The sequence below is a fragment of the Maylandia zebra genome, linkage group LG18 (genome assembly GCF_041146795.1).
Source record: "Maylandia zebra isolate NMK-2024a linkage group LG18, Mzebra_GT3a, whole genome shotgun sequence".
Taxonomy (NCBI): domain Eukaryota; kingdom Metazoa; phylum Chordata; class Actinopteri; order Cichliformes; family Cichlidae; genus Maylandia; species Maylandia zebra.
In genome coordinates, this window is record NC_135184.1 from 2,819,953 (window position 1) to 2,839,764 (window position 19,812).

Here is a 19,812-nt window from a genome sequence, read left to right on the forward strand (position 1 = left end):
ATGCAAAGCACACTCTCTGTTAAATATAGTCACTGTATTCACTCACTGTGTCTTTAGGGATTCACCAGCTTAGCTCCCCAGCAGTGGAGAGTAGACGTTTATCACAGTAGATGTCTTTCTGAAAGCGCTGTAACTAAGTTTAAGAATATAATCCACCCACTGTTATCATCTTCAATGCCCTGTACCAACATAGAGCAGAGCAGCTATCTGAAAGCTGCGCCAACAGAGGTCGATTATCTTGTTAATAATTTTACCTCCTCACTACGTACGACTCTGGATACTGTAGCTCCGGTGAAAACTAAGGTCTCAAATCAGAAGTACCTGACTCCGTGATATAATTCTCAAACACGTACCCTAAAGCAGATGACTCGTAATCTGGAGAGGAAATGGCGTGTCACAAATTTAGAGGATCATCATTTAGCAATATTATTAAAAGGCATGGCATACAATAACTTACAAAAGGTCATTTACAAGTAATTTAGCACCAGATTCTCCACAAACATCAGTGTGCGATTGGACAGGGGCAACCATCATTTGGCCATCCCCCAGCCCAGTCACAAATGGTTCTCCTTTACCAGCCGGCCGACGATCCAAGACCAACCGAAGATCCACAGCACTACGGTATCACTGCGTCTACCCAGGATTCTGACTTAGAAGCATTCAGTCATAATCCTGCAGATTGTAGCTTCACACCATTGACTCCCAAAGCCAAGCACATACACCAGCAGCATTACAAGTGCAACAACACATCATCAGTGGGGGAAGGTAAAGCTAAAGCATCCAGTTCATCCCACAAACAATTTTTTAAAAGATTTTTTTTAGATTTACACAAATTTAGAAACACATTAAATGAACAAAAGTTCATGAAAATGATTTATACACATTTTTAATAATATTTCAAATCGAGTAAGTCTCTTTACCGATATACAACAAGTAAGAGTAGAGCTCAATTTTTAAATGTATTTCATTGTTATTAGAGATTATTGACAAAAACACTAGTAGGGTAACAGTTAAAGAACATATTTCCATGGCAACAAATTCTTGTCTCTGAAACACAACATTTTAAGAATCTGGGCATTTTTATTTATAACAGTGATGAAAACAATTCAGTTTAACCAACTGACTGACAAAAAAATCTAAGCAAAAAAAGAATTACATTAGTTATACTATTATCACTGTTAAAATTTATTATTCAGGGTTTTTTTGCCCAAATTCCAGGCAAGACGCAGAAATTAGGCCAGAAGACGTTGCAGACTCTAGGATGACTTGCTTAATGTCTTAATGAAGTACCAGGCCTGGGGCCTGTTCTTCGTACGTCGCTTACTACATCCAAGATCAAATGACACATCCAAGACCAAACCATCGCGCTAACCGTGAGCTCGCTAATCCGGTTCCCCGAACACGCCTGCTGTTGACGATTAGTACAGCTGGACGCAGTAATGTGGCATCACTGGGTGTCGTAAAAGGGGCTACGCATCGATAGTAGAAACATTGATCGGCAACCCGCTGATTGGTCGGCGAAAATGTCGAAGGGGCGCACTCGGTATTTTCCGGCAGCAGAGCAAGAACTCATGAGTGAGGGATTTCAGGAGTTTCAGAGTTTAATTAAAACGCAAGAGAACACTGCAAAGGCTGCAAAAGCAAGGAGAGAGAGCTGGCAGAAAGTTGCTGACAAATCAAACTCGTAGGTAATTTAATAATAATACTAATAATAATGGATTGGGTTCATATAGCGCTTTCCAAGGCACCCAAAGCGCTGTACGATACCACTATTCATTCACTCCCACATTCACACACTGGTGGAGGCAGCTACGGTTGTAGCCAGGCTGCCATATCGCGCCATCGGCCCCTCTGGCCAACACCAGTAGGCGGTAGGGTAGATCTATCATATGACACTATATTGTCCAATATCATATGGCATTATATTATATTATAATATGTTATATTATATCCCCTTTCACATTAGAGCCACAACAGGACCCACAAGAACATGGGAACAAGTAAAAGTGGAATACAGGAGTATTCTACAGAATGGTAATATTTATCTCTTAGATTGCTTTTCGTCTCTTGGCAAGGTAATACTGGCCTGTAATACTCTGTTAGTTTGTTCATAACAGCAACCAAGAAAAGGGCAGAGGAAAAAAAGACAGGAGGTGGTCCTGCACCCCCTCGTCAACAAGTTGGTTATGTAAATAATACCCTCACGGGAATATCGATATCTCTCAATGAGCACACTGTCGCGCTGAGCTAAAGGATCCTGTCTATCCCGCAATATACGCTGAATTCTGTAAACTCTCCTTATCAATCTTGCACCTTCCGCAATGGGCTGCTCGCGTATACGGACAGGACATGGCTGCGACAGACTTCCCAAATCCACCTTCGCTTTTATAGCCGTGGTCTCTCATCTTGATTACACGAAGTAATTTACAATTACTACTCTGAAATATGAATTACATCTGTAATAATCACATACATGTAATAGAATGTTAATAGTACATTTCCCTTTTTTAGGAAATGACCTGTATGTATCTGTGTGACATCAATAAAAGGATCAAGTGCTGCATTATCTTTAGTTACATTGATGTTATTTATTTATGGTGAAACAGTGGTGGAATATCGCTGTTGCTTTCGTATAAATGAAGCGGACATACCTGCGTGGCCGCGATCTAATCCTGTTTACATAAAGTAAACCTGCTCCCGAGCAGGTTTACGCTTACGGCTCTGTTGCTATGACAGCAAGTCCCGGATGAGCTTCGGGGAACCGAACGATCCAGGATCACGCGAAATCGTCAACAATCTAATCCAGCTAACTTACTTAGCGCGGTACGAAGAACGGACCCCTGGTCACCAGGAATTAACTCAGCTGTTTGTCTTCAAACATTCACCATTATCATTAGTTACAAGGTTTTTTCTCATGACCTTCATCAAAAACAATTCCTTGTCATAGTTAACTAGCTACCTCTTAACATTGTAAAATACTCTGTACACTAAAATACACTAAAGATACACTGAAACACTCTTGGAATCACCTCCAACGGATGCAGGTTTCCAGCATTTCCAGAAACTAATTCCTCCTTTTTAGCCACACAAAAACTCTCTCCCATAACCTCCACTGGGACATCGTTAACAAAGGGGAAGATGAGTGAAGAAAAACAGAGTACCTTACATGCTGACAAGGTGATTGCTATCGTGGTTAGACAACACTCAGACTGAAGGTGGTGGGATTAAATAAGTGTATACTTCTTCCCACTCCCTTTCAACATGTAAATTAATCAGAATGTTTTTTTGTATGTAATTTGTATAGTATATTTTTTTTCTCTCATTTCTTTTCTAAATGTACTTGTATATTGTTCACATGTTGAAATAAATTACCAATCAATCAATCAATCAAAGGTTAGGGCAGACCAACAAGCATACAGACCAAGAAGGAGACAGAGGAATGGGTTGTTTTATGGAAAACACGTCATATATCCTCAATTAATCATGATCAGTGAGAAGTACATAACACCACTGCACTAAATATTGATTGAAACAGTTAGTAATTGAGTTAATAATGAAATATAAATAATGTTTATTTAAATTTTTGGGGGGGTAAATTACTGCTGTCCCTGAGAAATCAACATAACGGTATGGTTAAATGTCAAAGCATAGATAAGGCTGTGACACTCTACACTGACTATTGAATTTCAACTCGATTACCTCACTTGGAGAGTCATTAGTCATTTGTTATTGGCAAGTTGATAATCAGAGTAGACATTGGACCTGCTGTTGGAGGAGCACTTTGGTCTTTTTTTGTTTGTTTTCATTTGTTTTGAAATGTGACAAAAATTTTCAATTGAAACATATAAATAAGACAAAAAGTCATAAATGACAGTTGGTTTTTCAGTCAGAATCCCTTTGTCTGTTTCTCCTCTAAATTCTCTAATTCTCTATTTCACTGGGTAAACAGTTTCCACAGCTGGTTATACACTAGTTCTTTTTTTCTACGTATGGTAAGTGGGGGTAGTTTGACTCTGATCCACAGTCAGTGGGTAATTTGCAGCAGGTTGCTGTAGCGTCTGCCAGCAGGTGGGCAGCAGCATCAGTTAAAACCAACTAAAACCACATATGCACTGCTGTAGATGCAGCAGCTGCAAGATTTTAAGCACATATAAGAATGAATGCAAGTTTAAATGTGTGCTCAAGGATGTTATTACTCAATCAAACTCCAATGACAAAATAATTGTATTTCACAAAACAGTTTACTGCTGCTTTGAGGGGGGTTGTGCTGTTCTCCTGTCTTTATGACTTATGTTGGGTCTAAACACACAAACCAGAGGCCAGAAACCGAGTACTAACTTTAATAAAATAATCATAATAATAATAAAATCACTGTTTTTGTTGATGCACTTTGGTGCCTTGAAAAGACCAAATTGTTCTCAGCATACAAAGTTTTTGTAAAAGCCATCAAACTTTGTTATCTGTTGACACATAAAATTGTAATATTAAGTTAATGTATACCTACAAACAGTGAGTTGTTATTATTCCTTATTAGATTATGTGTCTCACTCTCAGGAAAAAAGCTTTACATGCAGTGAGAGTTACACGAGTAAAAGCTCGTGAAAACATATAAAGGACTTACTTACACTGTCCATAGACTATGTATAAAACCATGGATATGTTGACTTTTGTTAATCATAATTAAATTTACTATGTAAATGATTAAAATATTGTAAAAAGATGTTGAAAGGTAATGTTAATGTTGCTCATGCACAGGTTTTGTGTTACATGTTTAAGAACCAGGGTTCACTGACAAGCTGTGGCTTTCTAAGCCTATTTAAACAAATCACAGGGAGAAGTTTACATACGACTGCACAAATAATGACTAAATGTTAGACTGACTTTACCACTGTTTCAGGTACACTCCACCAGTATTGCACTTAAACCTGAAAGTGTCATAAATGGCTGTTTTGCAGGCCAAATGAACTCAAAACAACTTTAAAAATATAAAAATAATCGTAAAATATTTTAAATTAAAAATAAAGACAGTGTTGAAAGCAGGAATTGAAATACTAGAAGTAGTTTTGAATTTCAAATTCAGTTTTATTTTTACAGCACCAAATCACTACAACAGTTTTCTCAGGGTACTTTATATTAAGGTAAAGATCGTACAACAAAGCAACAAAAAGAGAAAAAAAACAATCATATGACCCCTTTGAGCAAGCGCTTTGGTGACAGTGGGAAGGAAAAATTCCCTTTTAACAGGAAGAAACCTCCAGCAGAACCAGGCTCAGGCAACTGGTTGGGGTTAGGGGTGGAAGACTGGACGACCTTTTTGTGTTTTTCTAGGAGAAAACACAACAAGGGAGCACAAAACTGTGAGCGAAGAAAAAACTGGAGAGGAAGCATCCGGGAGGGCAGCTGAACCTAACTGAGAAGTAAGGCAAGGGATGTCAGTCTGAATAGAAAGCACAAGAGACAAAATACTAATAAGATGAAGCAGGAAGTCACAAAATACAGGAACAGAAAAGTGGACTCGACACAGAGAACAAGAGGACAGGAAAACAAACTCAGGAAACGAACTGTAATTACAAAAAGTTTACATTTTCAAGAACAAACGAAGCAGAAAGATGGAAAAGTGAAAAAAATAAACCACAAGCAAACTAAGAAACAAAATGAAGATATTTACCAACAACAGAACTTAAGAGTAAAAACCACAAAACCCTCGTTAGAAGACCGTCGGCTTTGACAGAAAATGAAAGAAACTGCTTCATTTTCCTCCGTCATCTTTATAACAATCGTAGAAATAAATCTTGTTTTCGCAGTTGTCATATGGCACATTGAACCTGTGGAGAAATAACTGATCAGCATGAATGTTCAATAATGTAAACCTTTGTTTCTTAGTTAGAGAATCCACTCCCCAAACCATGTTGTTTTCCAGAAACTTACAAATTCACATTTTAGTTTTGTCTGAGCATCTTCAGTTTGCAGATAATGCTCATAAAGTTTAAATATATTATTGCTTTTCTCTTTGTACAGTCAGCATGTCATGTGATTTTTCTGTCCCGCCACCTGATTAAAGATCTGGGGGCGGTCCCTATGAAAGAGGATATAGTGTGTGAAACTGCAGCCTTCCCTAGGACACTCAAACATTCCTGCTGTAAGTACGCTGATGCTCTCTCCGTCTTTTTAATGTTCTCCTGTACACACTGCTGTGGATCTTTGCTAAATTCTGTCATCATTTAAGTCATTTCACAAAGGTCACAGGGCAAAGGTGAATGCTGTGTGTAACCTGGTGTTTTGGTTCTTACTTAAATATGCATCGTTTTAGTGTTTGCTGAACGTTTCCATTGGTTTTGATGAAGGTAAGGACTAAATCTAAAAGAGAAATGTGCACGAGAGCTTTATATCAAAATAATTTTTTAAAGCTAAAGTGTATCTTAAGTTATTCATTTATTTTACATTTTACATTTTAAAGCACAACTTGCTTTTAAATCTGTTTTTGTTTGTTATACAGACGTTATGTATGGTGCAGTATTTAAAAGATTCTCCATCTTCTTTATGCCAAGCTAATTATTTATTCATTAGACTTAGACTGAACCACATCATGACTGTAGTGTGTTCATCACGTACACTAGCTGTGCTGTCAGTTCTGCCACTTTTACTCTGTCACAAATAATTATACGTAGAATGAACTGAGCACAGTTGGAACAGAGGGACATCTAACTCACATGTGCAACAAACCTGAACTCTCATTTTGGTCCTGCACATGCACATTAGCATCATCTCTGATCATTGGAACTTTGAAGTAGGTGAGCATTTCAAATCTTAAGATATTGGTTTATTTTTGTGTTCACCACTAATAGCTCCTTGTGCTTGGATCAGCGTGAGTCATTGTGATCTTCACTCTAAAGACTAAAGACTGACGTATGTCATGAAATGGTTTCGTTTAAAGAAATCAGCCAGTCAAGAGAAATGTGCAGGAGGATCAGCAGGGAACAGTCTGACATTCAGACAAATAGTTGAACATTTCTGGTTAAGAGTAATGCTTATAAAAATGTACAAATCTAACTAAAACGCAAATTACTGTTTATTATATTTGATGACTGATATTCTGGTGTCAGCTGTAGAAAAAATAAACTACTTTTGGATATTATGGATGTTTTTGTAGTTTAGGCTTAAGGAAGCATAAAATATGTCGTATTTTCACTCACTAGCTTTTTCTGGGACAATGGAAAAAGTAAAAAGTTTACCCTACATTAGTAATTATGAAAATGATTTTTAATATTTCTGACCTGACTGACAAGAACTGCAATTCCTATGCAAATTGCTTCTCTTCTTTGATCAAATATGTCAGAAAATACATGAACATAACTAACAGTTACCGATGTTTAATGTAACCTTTACAATATGATGTGTTTGAGTTTTGACTGAGGTTTATCAGAAAATAAACCTTATATAAGTTATATAAATAACTAGCCCAGCACTGGGTCTCTTTTATTTACAGTAACCAAATCAATCAGAATCACAATACTTACCAATATCAAATGATGAGAATAGGAAGTCGAACACAGCGTAGAGAATCTGGTCATTTTTAAAACAATAAAATCCCTAAAAGACCACATGCAGACTCAAAGCTTCACCTCTGAAACGCTCAAACGTTTCATTTGGATGGCCCTGGTATTTTGCATACTGTCTCAAAAATAGCATATATTTACCTTTTTTTTGTTACTTTGTTACTATACTTAAGTAGAATTTTTGTTATTTTTACTTTTACTCCCTATTTACTCCTAAATTTTTCAAAACAGGCCCATTAATTTTGGTTTGACAGATTTACTCCAAGCCTTCAAAGATCAGATGATTTAAGCCTAAACATTAACACATGAATGTGTTCCTGTGAATGTGTATTAATCACCAGGAGATGTTGCATGAAAAGAAATGAAAGACCCCAAATCGTGTGCCATATTGGGTTGTTAGTGGGGGGTGTTAAAGTGGGCTGGTGTTTTTGTTTAATTTATCTTTTTGGCACAACACAAGAACAACTGCAAGCTTAAGTTACTTCTGCACAGCTACCCCTACTGAAGACGAAAGGCAGTGACGTCTTGTCGCTGTGGCAGGTAACTTGAAGTGCAGCGTTTCTATCAGATCAACAAACATCAGCAAACACACAAACTGTTTGTGTGCCGTTTGTGTCACAGTGTGTTGCCAGCTCAAGGTCAAGCTGCTGTATTTCACAGGGAGAGAAAAGAAAGAGCTCACTTCAGTCAGAGATGGAGAAAAATAAGAAAGACATGACAGGCGAGGAAGAAGAGAGCTTAGATTTAAAGATAAGGACTGCTCAGTGGTGTTTGATAAACTGGACATGTAAAGCTTACATGTAAGTCCTTATGTGTTTAAATCAGATGTTGGGTCTGTACAAGTTACATTATGTTTTTTCATATTACATATATATATTTCATATAACAAACTGGGGCAGACTAACTGTGTTATTTAAAGGTTACATGAAAATCCTCTGCAGGTTAGTGCAGGATAAACAGGTTAGGTTGCTACAATGTGTGACTGGTGCACAGTGGCTGTGGTTTCATGGTCAGAGTTCGGTTACATCAACTGTAGCAGAGATTCATATGATTTTAAGCTGATGATGCTGAGATCCATTGGCTGAATTCCACCTTCAACTTTAGAGTGTTTAATAAACAGCATAAACAGCGTACTGTCAGTGTAAAGGATGGAAATCAGGCAAAAGAACTCATGAAACATCTGCTGACATCTGGTTGAATTCAGCTGTGTACATCCACAAACAGCAGCAGGTCAGCTGATCACAGCCTGCACACTAAGGAAATCTACTGGAGCTCTCAATAGAAATTATTGTGAGTTATGATTCTTTTCCCCACGCTGAGCCACTACTGCTGATTTTAGGCTACTCAAATTCCTGTTTAGAGGCAAAGTAACCCTCTACAATGGAGGCAACAGAAAATAGAGATGTGTTTTATTTTCCTTCTTTTTCTCTGCTCATGTTCTACTTAACCGATTCAAGCTGAGTGCATTTTTTAGAAATAAAATGTAGACTGAAATAAAGTTTGTATTGCTATCTACTAATATTATTTTTTTATGACAATAATATAGCACATGGTTCAGTTGGCTTTGTATAAAAATAGTAGGGGTGCAACGATATTCGTATCGATATTGAACCGTTCGATACAGTGCTTTCGGTTCGGTATGCATATGTATCGAACAATACAACATTTGTAATTTATTTTATCAACATTCCTTCTGACGATGCTGTCTGTGTTGAGCGCTCAGTGAATCTGCGTTCGACTACTCCGCCTAGGCTGCACTGTCGAGCGCAGATCCACTGAGTGCTCCAGACAGACAGCATCGTCAGAAGGAAGAGCGCAGGGCAAGCTAGCGAGACAGAAGTTAAGCTCTCCTTGCAACATGGCAAATTGAACCTCCCCCACCCTCATTCACATCTGGCGTTTGGAATTATTTTGGTTTTCATGTGACGTATGACCCTGAAGGTAAGCGCGTCATGGACTAAAGTAAAACAGTATGTTGGATGTGCCACGCAATGCTCAATTACATGGGTGGGAGCTAGTGTGTTAGCGCAGTTAGCTCGTTAACGTGTTGGCCGTCTAGCCCCATGCACGGGGCGATCAGGGGTAGCTCGTTAACGGAGATTTGCCGTGTTGTGGCGTTATAAGGTCATTTCAACGAGATTAACCTGAAAGCACTAGTGGGAACACAACGAATATGACTGCACATTTACGCCGACATCATCCTAGTGCAAAGACAAAAACAACAAGCATGCTACTAACTTTAGCCGAGTCATTTAGACAGCCGTTAGCACATGATTCTCCTTATGGGGACCTGATATGTTTAATATGCTGCTGAGAATATAGCCCAGAAGAAGCGGATAGTATAGCTTTTATTTTGGAAAGAGCCATTTCTCTGTAATAAACTCTCTTTTCCAAAGATGAGTGATTCCTAAATCAGATACAGGGCTCGCAAAATCGCTAGCCCGACGTCCTGGGGCTAGCGATTTTTCCAGTCGGGCTACCAAAATCTATCTCTGCCCTGCCCGTCGGGCTATTGTAGGAAGGAAAAATATATGTCAATGCTTTTGCATTCTTTCAGAAATGTAGCTGGGTAATTATGTCATTGGCATCGGTGAGCCACTGCCAATATGTGACATATTGAAATCGCGTTTGAATTTGCGCTTGTTTTTTTGCTTTCACTTTGCAATCGTGCGAACTGTGTATAGAGAGCGACAGCACTGATTGGTGAGTGATGATAATTTGTGCACCAATTCCTCTGACATCGTCTTATCAATCGTTAGCTTACTATGCAAACATGACAAGTGAAATCTCCCGCAGCAAGCTTAAACATGTGAGAGGTTGATCGCGCAGAGAATCGCTGAGCTTATGTGAGTGCGTGTGTAAAAGCAGCAGGATATATATTTTAGTTCTGCTGAGCCAAATAAGGCAGGTCAGGGTGAAGAAGTGACAGCCAAAGAAAAGCTTACCGCAAAACGGAGAAGTTATGACAAATCAGACTATAAGGCAAAAAGAAAGTGCAGCTTTATGGTTTCATGGACAAAATAATTTCTGTGGCTGCAATATGACGAGCTAAATAACCAGGGGTGCACATAAGTGGTCCGCAGGTGCGCATTCGCTGTCAAAATAAAAAACACGCACAAGGGTTAGGGTTAAATTTAAAAACTGTACTTTTGAGTTAAAATATATATTTATAATTTTAATAAATGACAAATTAAAAAGGCATGAACATTTTTTTTGTATCGAAAAAATATCGAACCGTGACACCAAAGTATCGAACCGAACCGATCCGTGAATTTTGTGTATCGTTGCACCCCTAAAAAATAGGTGGTAGAAATGTTCTTTAAGGAGCTACTTTTACTTTCTTACTTTGAGTACATTTCAGAGCCTGTACTTGAGTAAAGAAGTTGAAGCAGTACTTTGTATTATCTGCTCAGATACAGAGATGGATGCTGAAGCTAGCAGAACGATGGAGGTCGCGACGCTCGGCCGGCCCTTCAGCCTTGGGATGCTGTATGACTGCCGCCAGGATTTAGTCATACCTGGTAAGGATTCATGCGTAGTAACTCAATATACAGTGGTATGCAAAAGCTAATTAATTAACTTTTAATTAATTCATTTTCATGATTTTTCTTCATAAAGCATTGGTTGTTTGGATCAGCAATTCCATGTAAATATATCATATAGCAGATGAACACAATGATATTTGAGAAATGAAATGAAGTTTATTGGATTTACAGAAAGTGTGCAATAATTGTTTAAACAAAATCAGGCAGGTGCATAAATTTGGTCACCCCAACAGAAAAATTACATCAATATTTAGTAGATCCTCCTTTTGCAGAAATAACAGCCTCTAAACGCTTCCTATAGCTTCCAGTGAGAGTCTGGATTGTGGTTGAAGGTATTTTGGACCTTTCGTCTTTACAAAACATCTCCAGTTCAGTCAGGTTCGATATATTTTCAATAATATTCAGGTCTGGACTGAGATGGCCAGTCCAGAACATTGTACTTGTTCCTCTGCATGAAAGCCTTAGTGGATTTTGAGCAGTGTTTCGGGTCGTTGTCTTGTTGAAATATCCAGCCTCAGTGCAAAATCAACTATGTCACTGATTCTTGAACATTGTTGTCAAGAATCTGCTGATACTGACTGGAATCCATGCGACCCTCATTTTAACAAGGTTCCCAGTCCCTGCACTGGCCACACAGCCCCACAGCATGATGGAACCACCACCATATTTTACTGTGTTTCTCTTTGAATGCTGTGTTCAGTTTCCGCCATGCATAACGCCCCTTGTTATGCAAGGGGTGCAAAGTGCGCTGAATAGTTAAACGATGCACAGTGACACCATCTGCAACAAGATGATGTTCTTGGTCTTTGTAGCTGTTCTCACCATCCTTCGCCTCTGATATCTAAGATTTTTCTTGAGCTGCCACTTTGGGCCTTAACTAGAGCTGTGCTGTGGTCTTCCATTTCCTCAATATGTTCCTCACAGTGGAAACTGACAGCTGAAATCTCTGAGATAGCTTTTTGTATCCTCCCCTAAACCATGATGTTGAACAATCTTTGTTTTCAGGTCATTTGAGAGCTGTTTTTTTGAGGCTCCCATGCTGCCACTCTTCAAAGATGCAAAGAGGAGAAAAACTTGCAATTGGTCACTTTAAACACCGTTTCTAATGATTGGATTCACCTGTGTATGTAGGTCAAGGGTCAATGAGCTTACCAAACAAATTTTGTTTACCAATAATTAGTGCTAAAGGTAAACAAATCAATAAATGACAAGGGTGCCCAAATTTATGCATCTTCCTAATATATTAAGTTTTGCTTATAGTTTAAGTAACTATTGCACACTTTCTGTAAATCCTATAAACTTCATTTCACTTCTCAAATATCATTGTGTTCATCTGCTATATGATATATTTACATGGAATTGCTGATCCAAACAGCCAGTGCTTTATGAAGAAAAATCATGAAAATTATCAGGGGTTCCCAAACTTACCACGGTACGTGAACTAAAATCCACAATCCCATCATCAATTCTGAATAGAAATAAATATTGTTCTTGACATAAACACATTTGTTTTAATAAAAAGAAATCAAGAATGTTACAAAATACAGTAAATGTGAAAACTGATGAGTGCACCACTGTGGTTCAGTGGTTAGCACTGTAGCCTCAGGGTACTTGGTTTGAAATCAGGCCGGGCCCTTTTTGAGTGGAGGCATGCATGTCAGGTTAACTGGTGATTCTAATTTGGCCCCATGTGTAAATGTGAGCATGAATGGTTGTCTGTCCCTATGTGCTGGTCCTCCAGCACAGTGTACTATGACAGATAAGACATATAACACTGAACTGATAAGTAGAACTGGAAAATGGATGTATAGAGGGAGGGATGTGAAAATTGTTCAATGTGGAAAAAAATTAGACTAATGCCAGCTGTCTGTGAACAATATGCTGTGTTTACCAGACTTGGAGACACCCAAAGTGTCATAAGCATGTGTCACGCAACTTACAAAAGTAAAGATTATACACTTTAACAAATACTTAAAACTAAGGATATTTCCTGTACTGTTATTATTTTAGCTAGCTTTACAAGTTCAGTTTTCTTTTTAAATGCCTTTTTTTTTTTTAGCTCACTGAAGTTTATCTTCACGACTTGTCTTTGTTCAATTTTAGTTAAATATATTAACTTTAGTGCACAGATGCTCATTTTAAGCCACCATCTGCATTCCAGTGGCAAGAGGTGCTATTTAGTGAAATTTAGTGAAAATGTTTTAAAATGTAAAAGTAAAACATCATAGTTTAAATGTAATGTACAGACTTAAATTTTTTTTTGACAATGAATGTAATTTATGGGCTGGATTCAAAATGTCAGTGGGCTCTGAGTTAGAAACATACACTTATGGGATGTTGTGGAAGCCTTTAACTAATTTAACTGATAATGCTTTCACTATAAAACGCAGAGGACTTTTTAGACAGGCAGTTGTTACTTGTATTTTTGTTTCTATCTATTTTCGCCAAAAATAAATGGTAACATATTTTACAGGAATGACACTGTGGGACTGTAATGACCTGGAAAAAGATAGACGAGAACAAGAACAACCTAACACTGAATCTGAAATAGTGGCATCTGAATCAATTGAGGACAAATCTTCAGCATTAAATGTTGAGGCATCCCTGAAGGCAAGTTTCTTGGGAGGACTGGTTGAGGTTGGAGGATCAGCCAAATATCTCAATGATCACAAAACATCCAAATACCAGGCCAGAGTGACACTGAACTACAAAACTACAACAAAGTTCCAGGAACTGTCAATGAATCACCTTGGAAGAGGCAACGTAAAACATCCCTATGTTTTTGAGCAAGGAATAGCAACACATGTAGTCACAGGTATCCTTTATGGGGCTCAAGCTTTCTTTGTGTTTGACCGTGAGGTTTCTAAAGGGGAAACTCATCAAGACATCCAGGGCAGCTTGAAGGTGATGATCAAGAAGATCCCCTTGCTTTCCATAGAGGGTGAAGGTTCCCTGAAAATGGAAGATAAGGACAAAAACAGTGTTGAGAAATTCTCCTGCAGATTCTATGGAGACTTTTGCCTTCAGAAACCTCCAACAACATTTCAGGAAGCTGTAGAAGTCTACAAAAGCCTTCCAACATTACTAGGAACCAATGGCGAAAAGGCTGTACCAATGAAGGTCTGGCTGTTGCCTTTAACCAGTTTAGATTCTTGTGCTGCTAAACTCGTCCGTCAGATAAGTATAAGATTAGTTCAGGAATCACAGAGCGTCCTGGAGGATTTCAGTGAACTGGAAACAAGGTGTAACGATGCACTGAGAACTTCCACTGTCCAACAGTTCCCACAGATTAGCAAAAAACTGACAAGTTTTAAAGAAATGTGTTCCGAGTTCAAGCTGGGATTTCAGCAGATGTTAGCGAAGAGACTACCATCAATCAGAGGAGGAGGAGAAGAGGAGGCTGAACTCGCTGAGATCCTGAAGAAGAGACATTCTTCACCTTTCAACAGCAAAAACCTGACTGAGTGGATGGACTGTAAAGAAAGAGAAATCAGTATCTTAAAGTCTTTCACCAACATGATGAAAAACACCAAGACTGTCCCATCTCAGAATAATCTACATGAGGAACTTCTCAGTGCAGAGCATGGCCTGTGTTTTGTTTTCACCTCACTGGGGAAGGATGAACCATACCTCTCAGCTTTATCAAACTACCTGAAAGAAACAACCAAAACAGACGTTCACGTTTATCATACTTACAATGTAGAGAAGGAACAATGGTACCTTTCAAAAGAAGTAGCAGATGATATGAGGAAGGAAGCAAAACTCTTCAGTGATTTTGCAGAGGCCAACAAGGAAAACAAGAACATTAAGTTCCTGACAGTGGGGTTAACTAATGAAACTCAGAAAAGTTCCAGCATCTACCTTTATGAAGGTGGATTTGCTGTCAGTGAGAACTTTGAGCCTCCTTCAAAGCCTGAAACTGTGACTGCAGCTGACATAAACCACAACAGTGTGACACTGAAGATTTCTCCACCCAGATTTGGAGCGGAGAACATCACCTCCTACTCTGTTGAGTACTGTGTCAGTGGAGAGGATGGATGGCAGCAGAAGACAGAAGCAAAGGCTGAAGAAGTCACAGTGAGAGATCTGAAGCCAAACACAGAGTATGTGTTCAGATGCAGAGCAGTGACCTCAGCAGGTGTCGGACCAGCTAATGTAATCAGTGATGCCATTAAAACTTTACCCTGCAGCCCTCCTGGAAAACCTCAAGCTCAGCCATATTCAAGTGAGATATCAGTTAGCTGGGAGAAGCCTGTTGAGCTTGGAGAGGATGTCCAGATATTGAGTTACATAGTGGAATATGCAAAAACAGATAGCAGCTCAACAATAAATGACCTCGAGTGGACTCAAACAATTTCAGGAGGTGAGAAGGCCATCATTTCAGGGCTTCAGTCAGAGACACAATATGCAGTCAGGGTCAGATGTGACTGTGGTGTAGATGGAAGAAGCAAGGAAAGCATCATTGTTAATGTCTGCACAACAAAGCGTGAATTTGCACGTCTGGCTGAGTACCTAAAACATATCAGCAAGAAAACAAACTCAAAGCTGCCCTCAGTTTACAAACTGCCCCTGAAAGAAAACGATATGGACATAGATGGATGTCGGAGGTATATCTTTGGCAAAGAAAGCATGAGGCAGAATCGCACAATAATGCTTCTTGGAGCAACAGGATCAGGAAAGTCTACTCTCATCAATGGAATGATCAACTACATTGTTGGTGTAGAGTGGAACGACAGTTTCAGATTTAAGTTAGTTGATGAGGATCCAACCAGTTCACAAGCTCACAGTCAGACATCTGAAGTCACTGTGTATGAAATCCACCACCAGGAAGGCTTTAAAATCCCGTTCTCCATGACCATTGTGGACACTCCAGGTTTTGGCGATACAAGAGGAGTAGCAAGAGACAAGGAGATCACAGAGCAAATCCGCAGGCTTTTCACCTCTCCTAACGGAGTCAGTGAGATTGATGCAGTGTGTTTTGTTACTCAGGCCTCTCTTGCACGACTAACAGCAACACAGAGATATGTGTTTGACTCGGTGCTCTCCATTTTTGGCAAAGATGTGGCAGAGAACATTGAAATGCTGGTGACTTTTGCTGATGGCAAAGAACCACCAGTTCTTGAGGCAATAAGCGTTTCTGCAGTCCCGTGTCCAAAAAATGAGTTAGGGCTTCCGGTTCACTTCAAGTTCAATAACTCAGCATTATTTGCAGACAACAGATGCAACAGAGACTGTGAAGAGGATTTTGATGAAGATGATGCCAGCTTTGATGAAATGTTTTGGAAGATGGGAGCCAAGAGTATGGAGAAGTTCTTCACTGCTTTGGGTAAAATGGAAACCAAAAGCTTGCTAATGACCAAAGAAGTCTTAAAGGAGCGCAAACAGCTTGAAACAGCCATCGAAGGTTTGCAGCCACAAGTTAGAACTGGATTAGCAAAGCTTGAAGAAATTAAGACAACCAAAGAAAAGATCAAAGAGTATGAGGCAGTCATAACTTCAAATGAAAACTTTGAGATTGAGGTGGATGTTATTAAACCAGTCCAAAAACCAATCACAGAGAAAGGAGCATTCATCACCAACTGCCAGAAATGTTCAATAACATGTCACTACCCATGTGCAATAGCACAAGATAGTGAGAAACGTGGCTGTGCATCAATGGATATGAACGGGATGTGCACTGTCTGTCCTGGAAAATGCATTTGGAGTGTGCATTTCAATCAGACATACAGCTGGGAGTATGTTCAAGTGAAAGAGAAGCAGACAGTGCAAGAGCTGAAACGCAAGTATGAAACAGCTAATAAAGAAAAGATGACTGTTCAGGAACTGATTGAGAGGCAGGAAGAAGAGATTGTTCACCTTCAGGACATGATGGTGTCCCTCATGGATCAGTCAGCTCAGTGTATAACTCGACTGCAAGAGATCAGCCTGAGGCCAAACCCTCTGACCACCCCAGAGTACATTGACATGATGATTGAGGGAGAAAGATCAGAGGCCAAAGAGGGTTACCAGGCTCGAATCAAATCTTTGGAGGCAATGAAGGAGAGGGCAAATCTTATCTCCAAGGTAACGCGACGAGACAAACTTTCAAAAACGGAGGAGGAATTATCCGAGGAAAGAAAGGAGAAGAAGGAAAAGAAAGGCTTTGTTAAGAAAGTTCTAAATTTATTTGGATATTCAGGTTAATATTACGAAGGTCTACAGATATGTCAGCAGCATTAAGAGGACATTAAATGATTTAAAAGAAAACTCCTGGATTAAATAAATATGTTACAATTGAAGCTTTTTTCCAAGTCAAACTAAAGTTATCATGATGTCAGGACTTAAAATTCCATTTTCAGGGTGTGAAAAGACTTTCATTGTAATTTTTCCACAGCTACTTAATAGATCAAAAGCCAAACTAATGTGAATGCCATGTCATATCTAAAAGATTTAGTAGTCTCTGACAGGTGTAGCATTGGTTCTAGACAGATCCCTAAAGGCTGAACCTAAGTAACATTTCCTGCTCCTTGTAGTAATAAAACTTATAGTACTTAACACACTGAATCTTTAGAATCACATACACGAAAAGATAAATAAATTTGAATTAGGGATTTGGCAGTTTCTTGTCATTAGGATGATTTGTTCTTAGTTTTACATCATTCGGTAGTTTGGATTGAAGCAGAATTTACTCGTGAAATATGTTGTCACTTTTTAAATTATAATAGATTTTTTGTGATTTATATGTTCAATGTGAATCAGAAATATTTCTACAAATGCTGAATTAAAATCCCATTTAAATTTGATTATTAAAACGGGTGAGCTCAAATGTTATGATTAAGATGTGATAATAAATTATCCTTTTGGATATGTGCTGCTGTATTTTGTCTCAAGTTGTTTTTAATTTCTAATCTTTTATATCTGTATATTACATTTCTACATTACAGTTCAAAAAAGCGCCCCTTCAACAGCAAAACGCATCTGTTCTCTGATTGGATTGTTACATTTGTGATTGACATGACATTGACCAATCAGATTAAAGGAAGAAAAATAGGGTTGCAAGGCAAGGCAAGGCAAGTTTATTTGTATAGCACAATTCAACAACAAGGTGATTCAAAGTGCTTTACAGAGACATTAGAAACAAAAACAAATAAAAAGCATGATTTAAAATTGATTAAAACAAGCAAACAAACAAACTAATTAACAAACAAACAAAACAGTATATAAAATCAAAACAGATAAAATCAGAAATAGATAAGATCAGTAGTTAAATGTAAGTTTTGAAATTTAAGCTTAAAAGTGTGGATTTGGTGCTTTATTCAAATGCAGCTGAGAACAGGTGAGTCTTCAACCTGGATTTAAATAAACTGAGTGTTTCAGCTGATCTGAGGCTTTCTGGGAGTTTGTTCCAGATATAAGGAGCATAAAAGCTGAATGCAGCTTCTCCGTGTCTGGTTCTGACTCTGGGAACTGATAAAAGACCAGATCCAGATGACCTGAGGGATCTGGAAGGTTCATACTGGGTCAGGAGGTCACTGATGTATTTTGGTCCTAAACCATTCAGAGCTTTATAGACCAGCATCAGAACTTTAAAGTCTATCCTCTGACGGACAGGCAGCCAGTGTAAAGACCTCAGAGCTGGACTGATGTGGTCCACTTTTTTGGTCTTAGTGAGGACTCGAGCAGCAGAGTTCTGAATGAGCTGTAGTTGTCTGACTGATTTTTTAGGTAGACCTGTAAAGATGCTGTTACAGTAATCAAGCCTACTAAAGATGAATGCATGGACTAGTTTTTCCAGGTCCTGTTGAGACATCAGATCTTTGATCCTTGAAATATTCTTGAGGTGATAGTAAGCTGACTTTGTTATTGTCTTAATGTGTTTTTCTAAGTTTAGGTCTGCATCCATCACTACACCCAAATTTCTCGCCTGGTTTGTGGTTTTTAGATGTATAGATTGAAGTTCTCTGGTGACCTGTAATCGTTTTTCTTTGGCGCCAAAGACTATTACTTCAGTTTTGTTTTTGTTTAGTTGGAGAAAATTGTGGCACAACCAGTCATTAATTTCCTCAATGCATTTACCAAGAGCCTGTACAGGGCCTCGGTCTCCTGGTGACATTGTGATATATATTTGTGTGTCATCTGCATAGCTGTGGTAGTTTATTTTGTTGTTCTTTATAATCTGTGCCAGTGGGAGCATGTAGATGTTAAAAAGAAGGGGTCCCAAGATGGAACCTTGGGGAACTCCACATGTGATACTTGTCTGCTCAGATGTGAAGTTACCTATTGATACAAAGTATTTCCTGTTTTCTACGTATGTTTTGAACCAGTTTAGTACAGTTCCTGAAAGACCTGTCCAGTTCTCCAGTCGTTTGAGTAATATGTTGTGGTCAACTGTATCAAATGCTGCACTGAGATCCAGTAAAACTAGGACTGACATTTTTCCACTGTCTGTATTCAGACATATGTCATTAAACACTTTGGTCAGAGCGGTTTCAGTGCTGTGATTCTGTCTAAAACCTGACTGGAAGGCATCGTAGCAGTTATTCTGTTTTAAGAAGTAATTGAGCTGTTGAGAAACTGCTTTTTCAATGATCTTACTTAAAAATGGGAGATTTGAGATCGGCCTGTAGTTTTTCATTTGTGTCTTGTCAAGATTGCCCTTTTTCAGTATAGGTTTTATTACAGCAGTTTTTAGTGATTCTGGAAACACACCTGACATTAAGGAAAAGTTGACG

General features: G+C 38.7%; 1 protein-coding gene across 2 annotated transcripts; it reads left to right on the plus strand.

The window, feature by feature from the left end:
- Nucleotides 1–6,092: 6,092 nt before the first annotated feature.
- On the plus strand, nucleotides 6,093–17,959 carry LOC112436407 (uncharacterized). 2 transcript variants are annotated; one of them, XM_024805965.2, is made up of 3 exons: nucleotides 6,093–6,139; nucleotides 10,970–11,077; nucleotides 13,575–17,959. In XM_024805965.2, the coding sequence occupies exons 2-3, from the start codon at nucleotides 10,978–10,980 to the stop codon at nucleotides 17,282–17,284; spliced, it is 3,810 nt and encodes a 1,269-aa protein (XP_024661733.2). In that variant the 5' UTR covers nucleotides 6,093–6,139; nucleotides 10,970–10,977; the 3' UTR covers nucleotides 17,285–17,959. The 2 variants fall into 2 exon arrangements, with proteins under 2 accessions (XP_024661733.2, XP_076732762.1); XM_076876647.1 differs by lacking the exon at nucleotides 6,093–6,139 and adding an exon at nucleotides 6,521–6,791.
- Nucleotides 17,960–19,812: the final 1,853 nt, after the last annotated feature.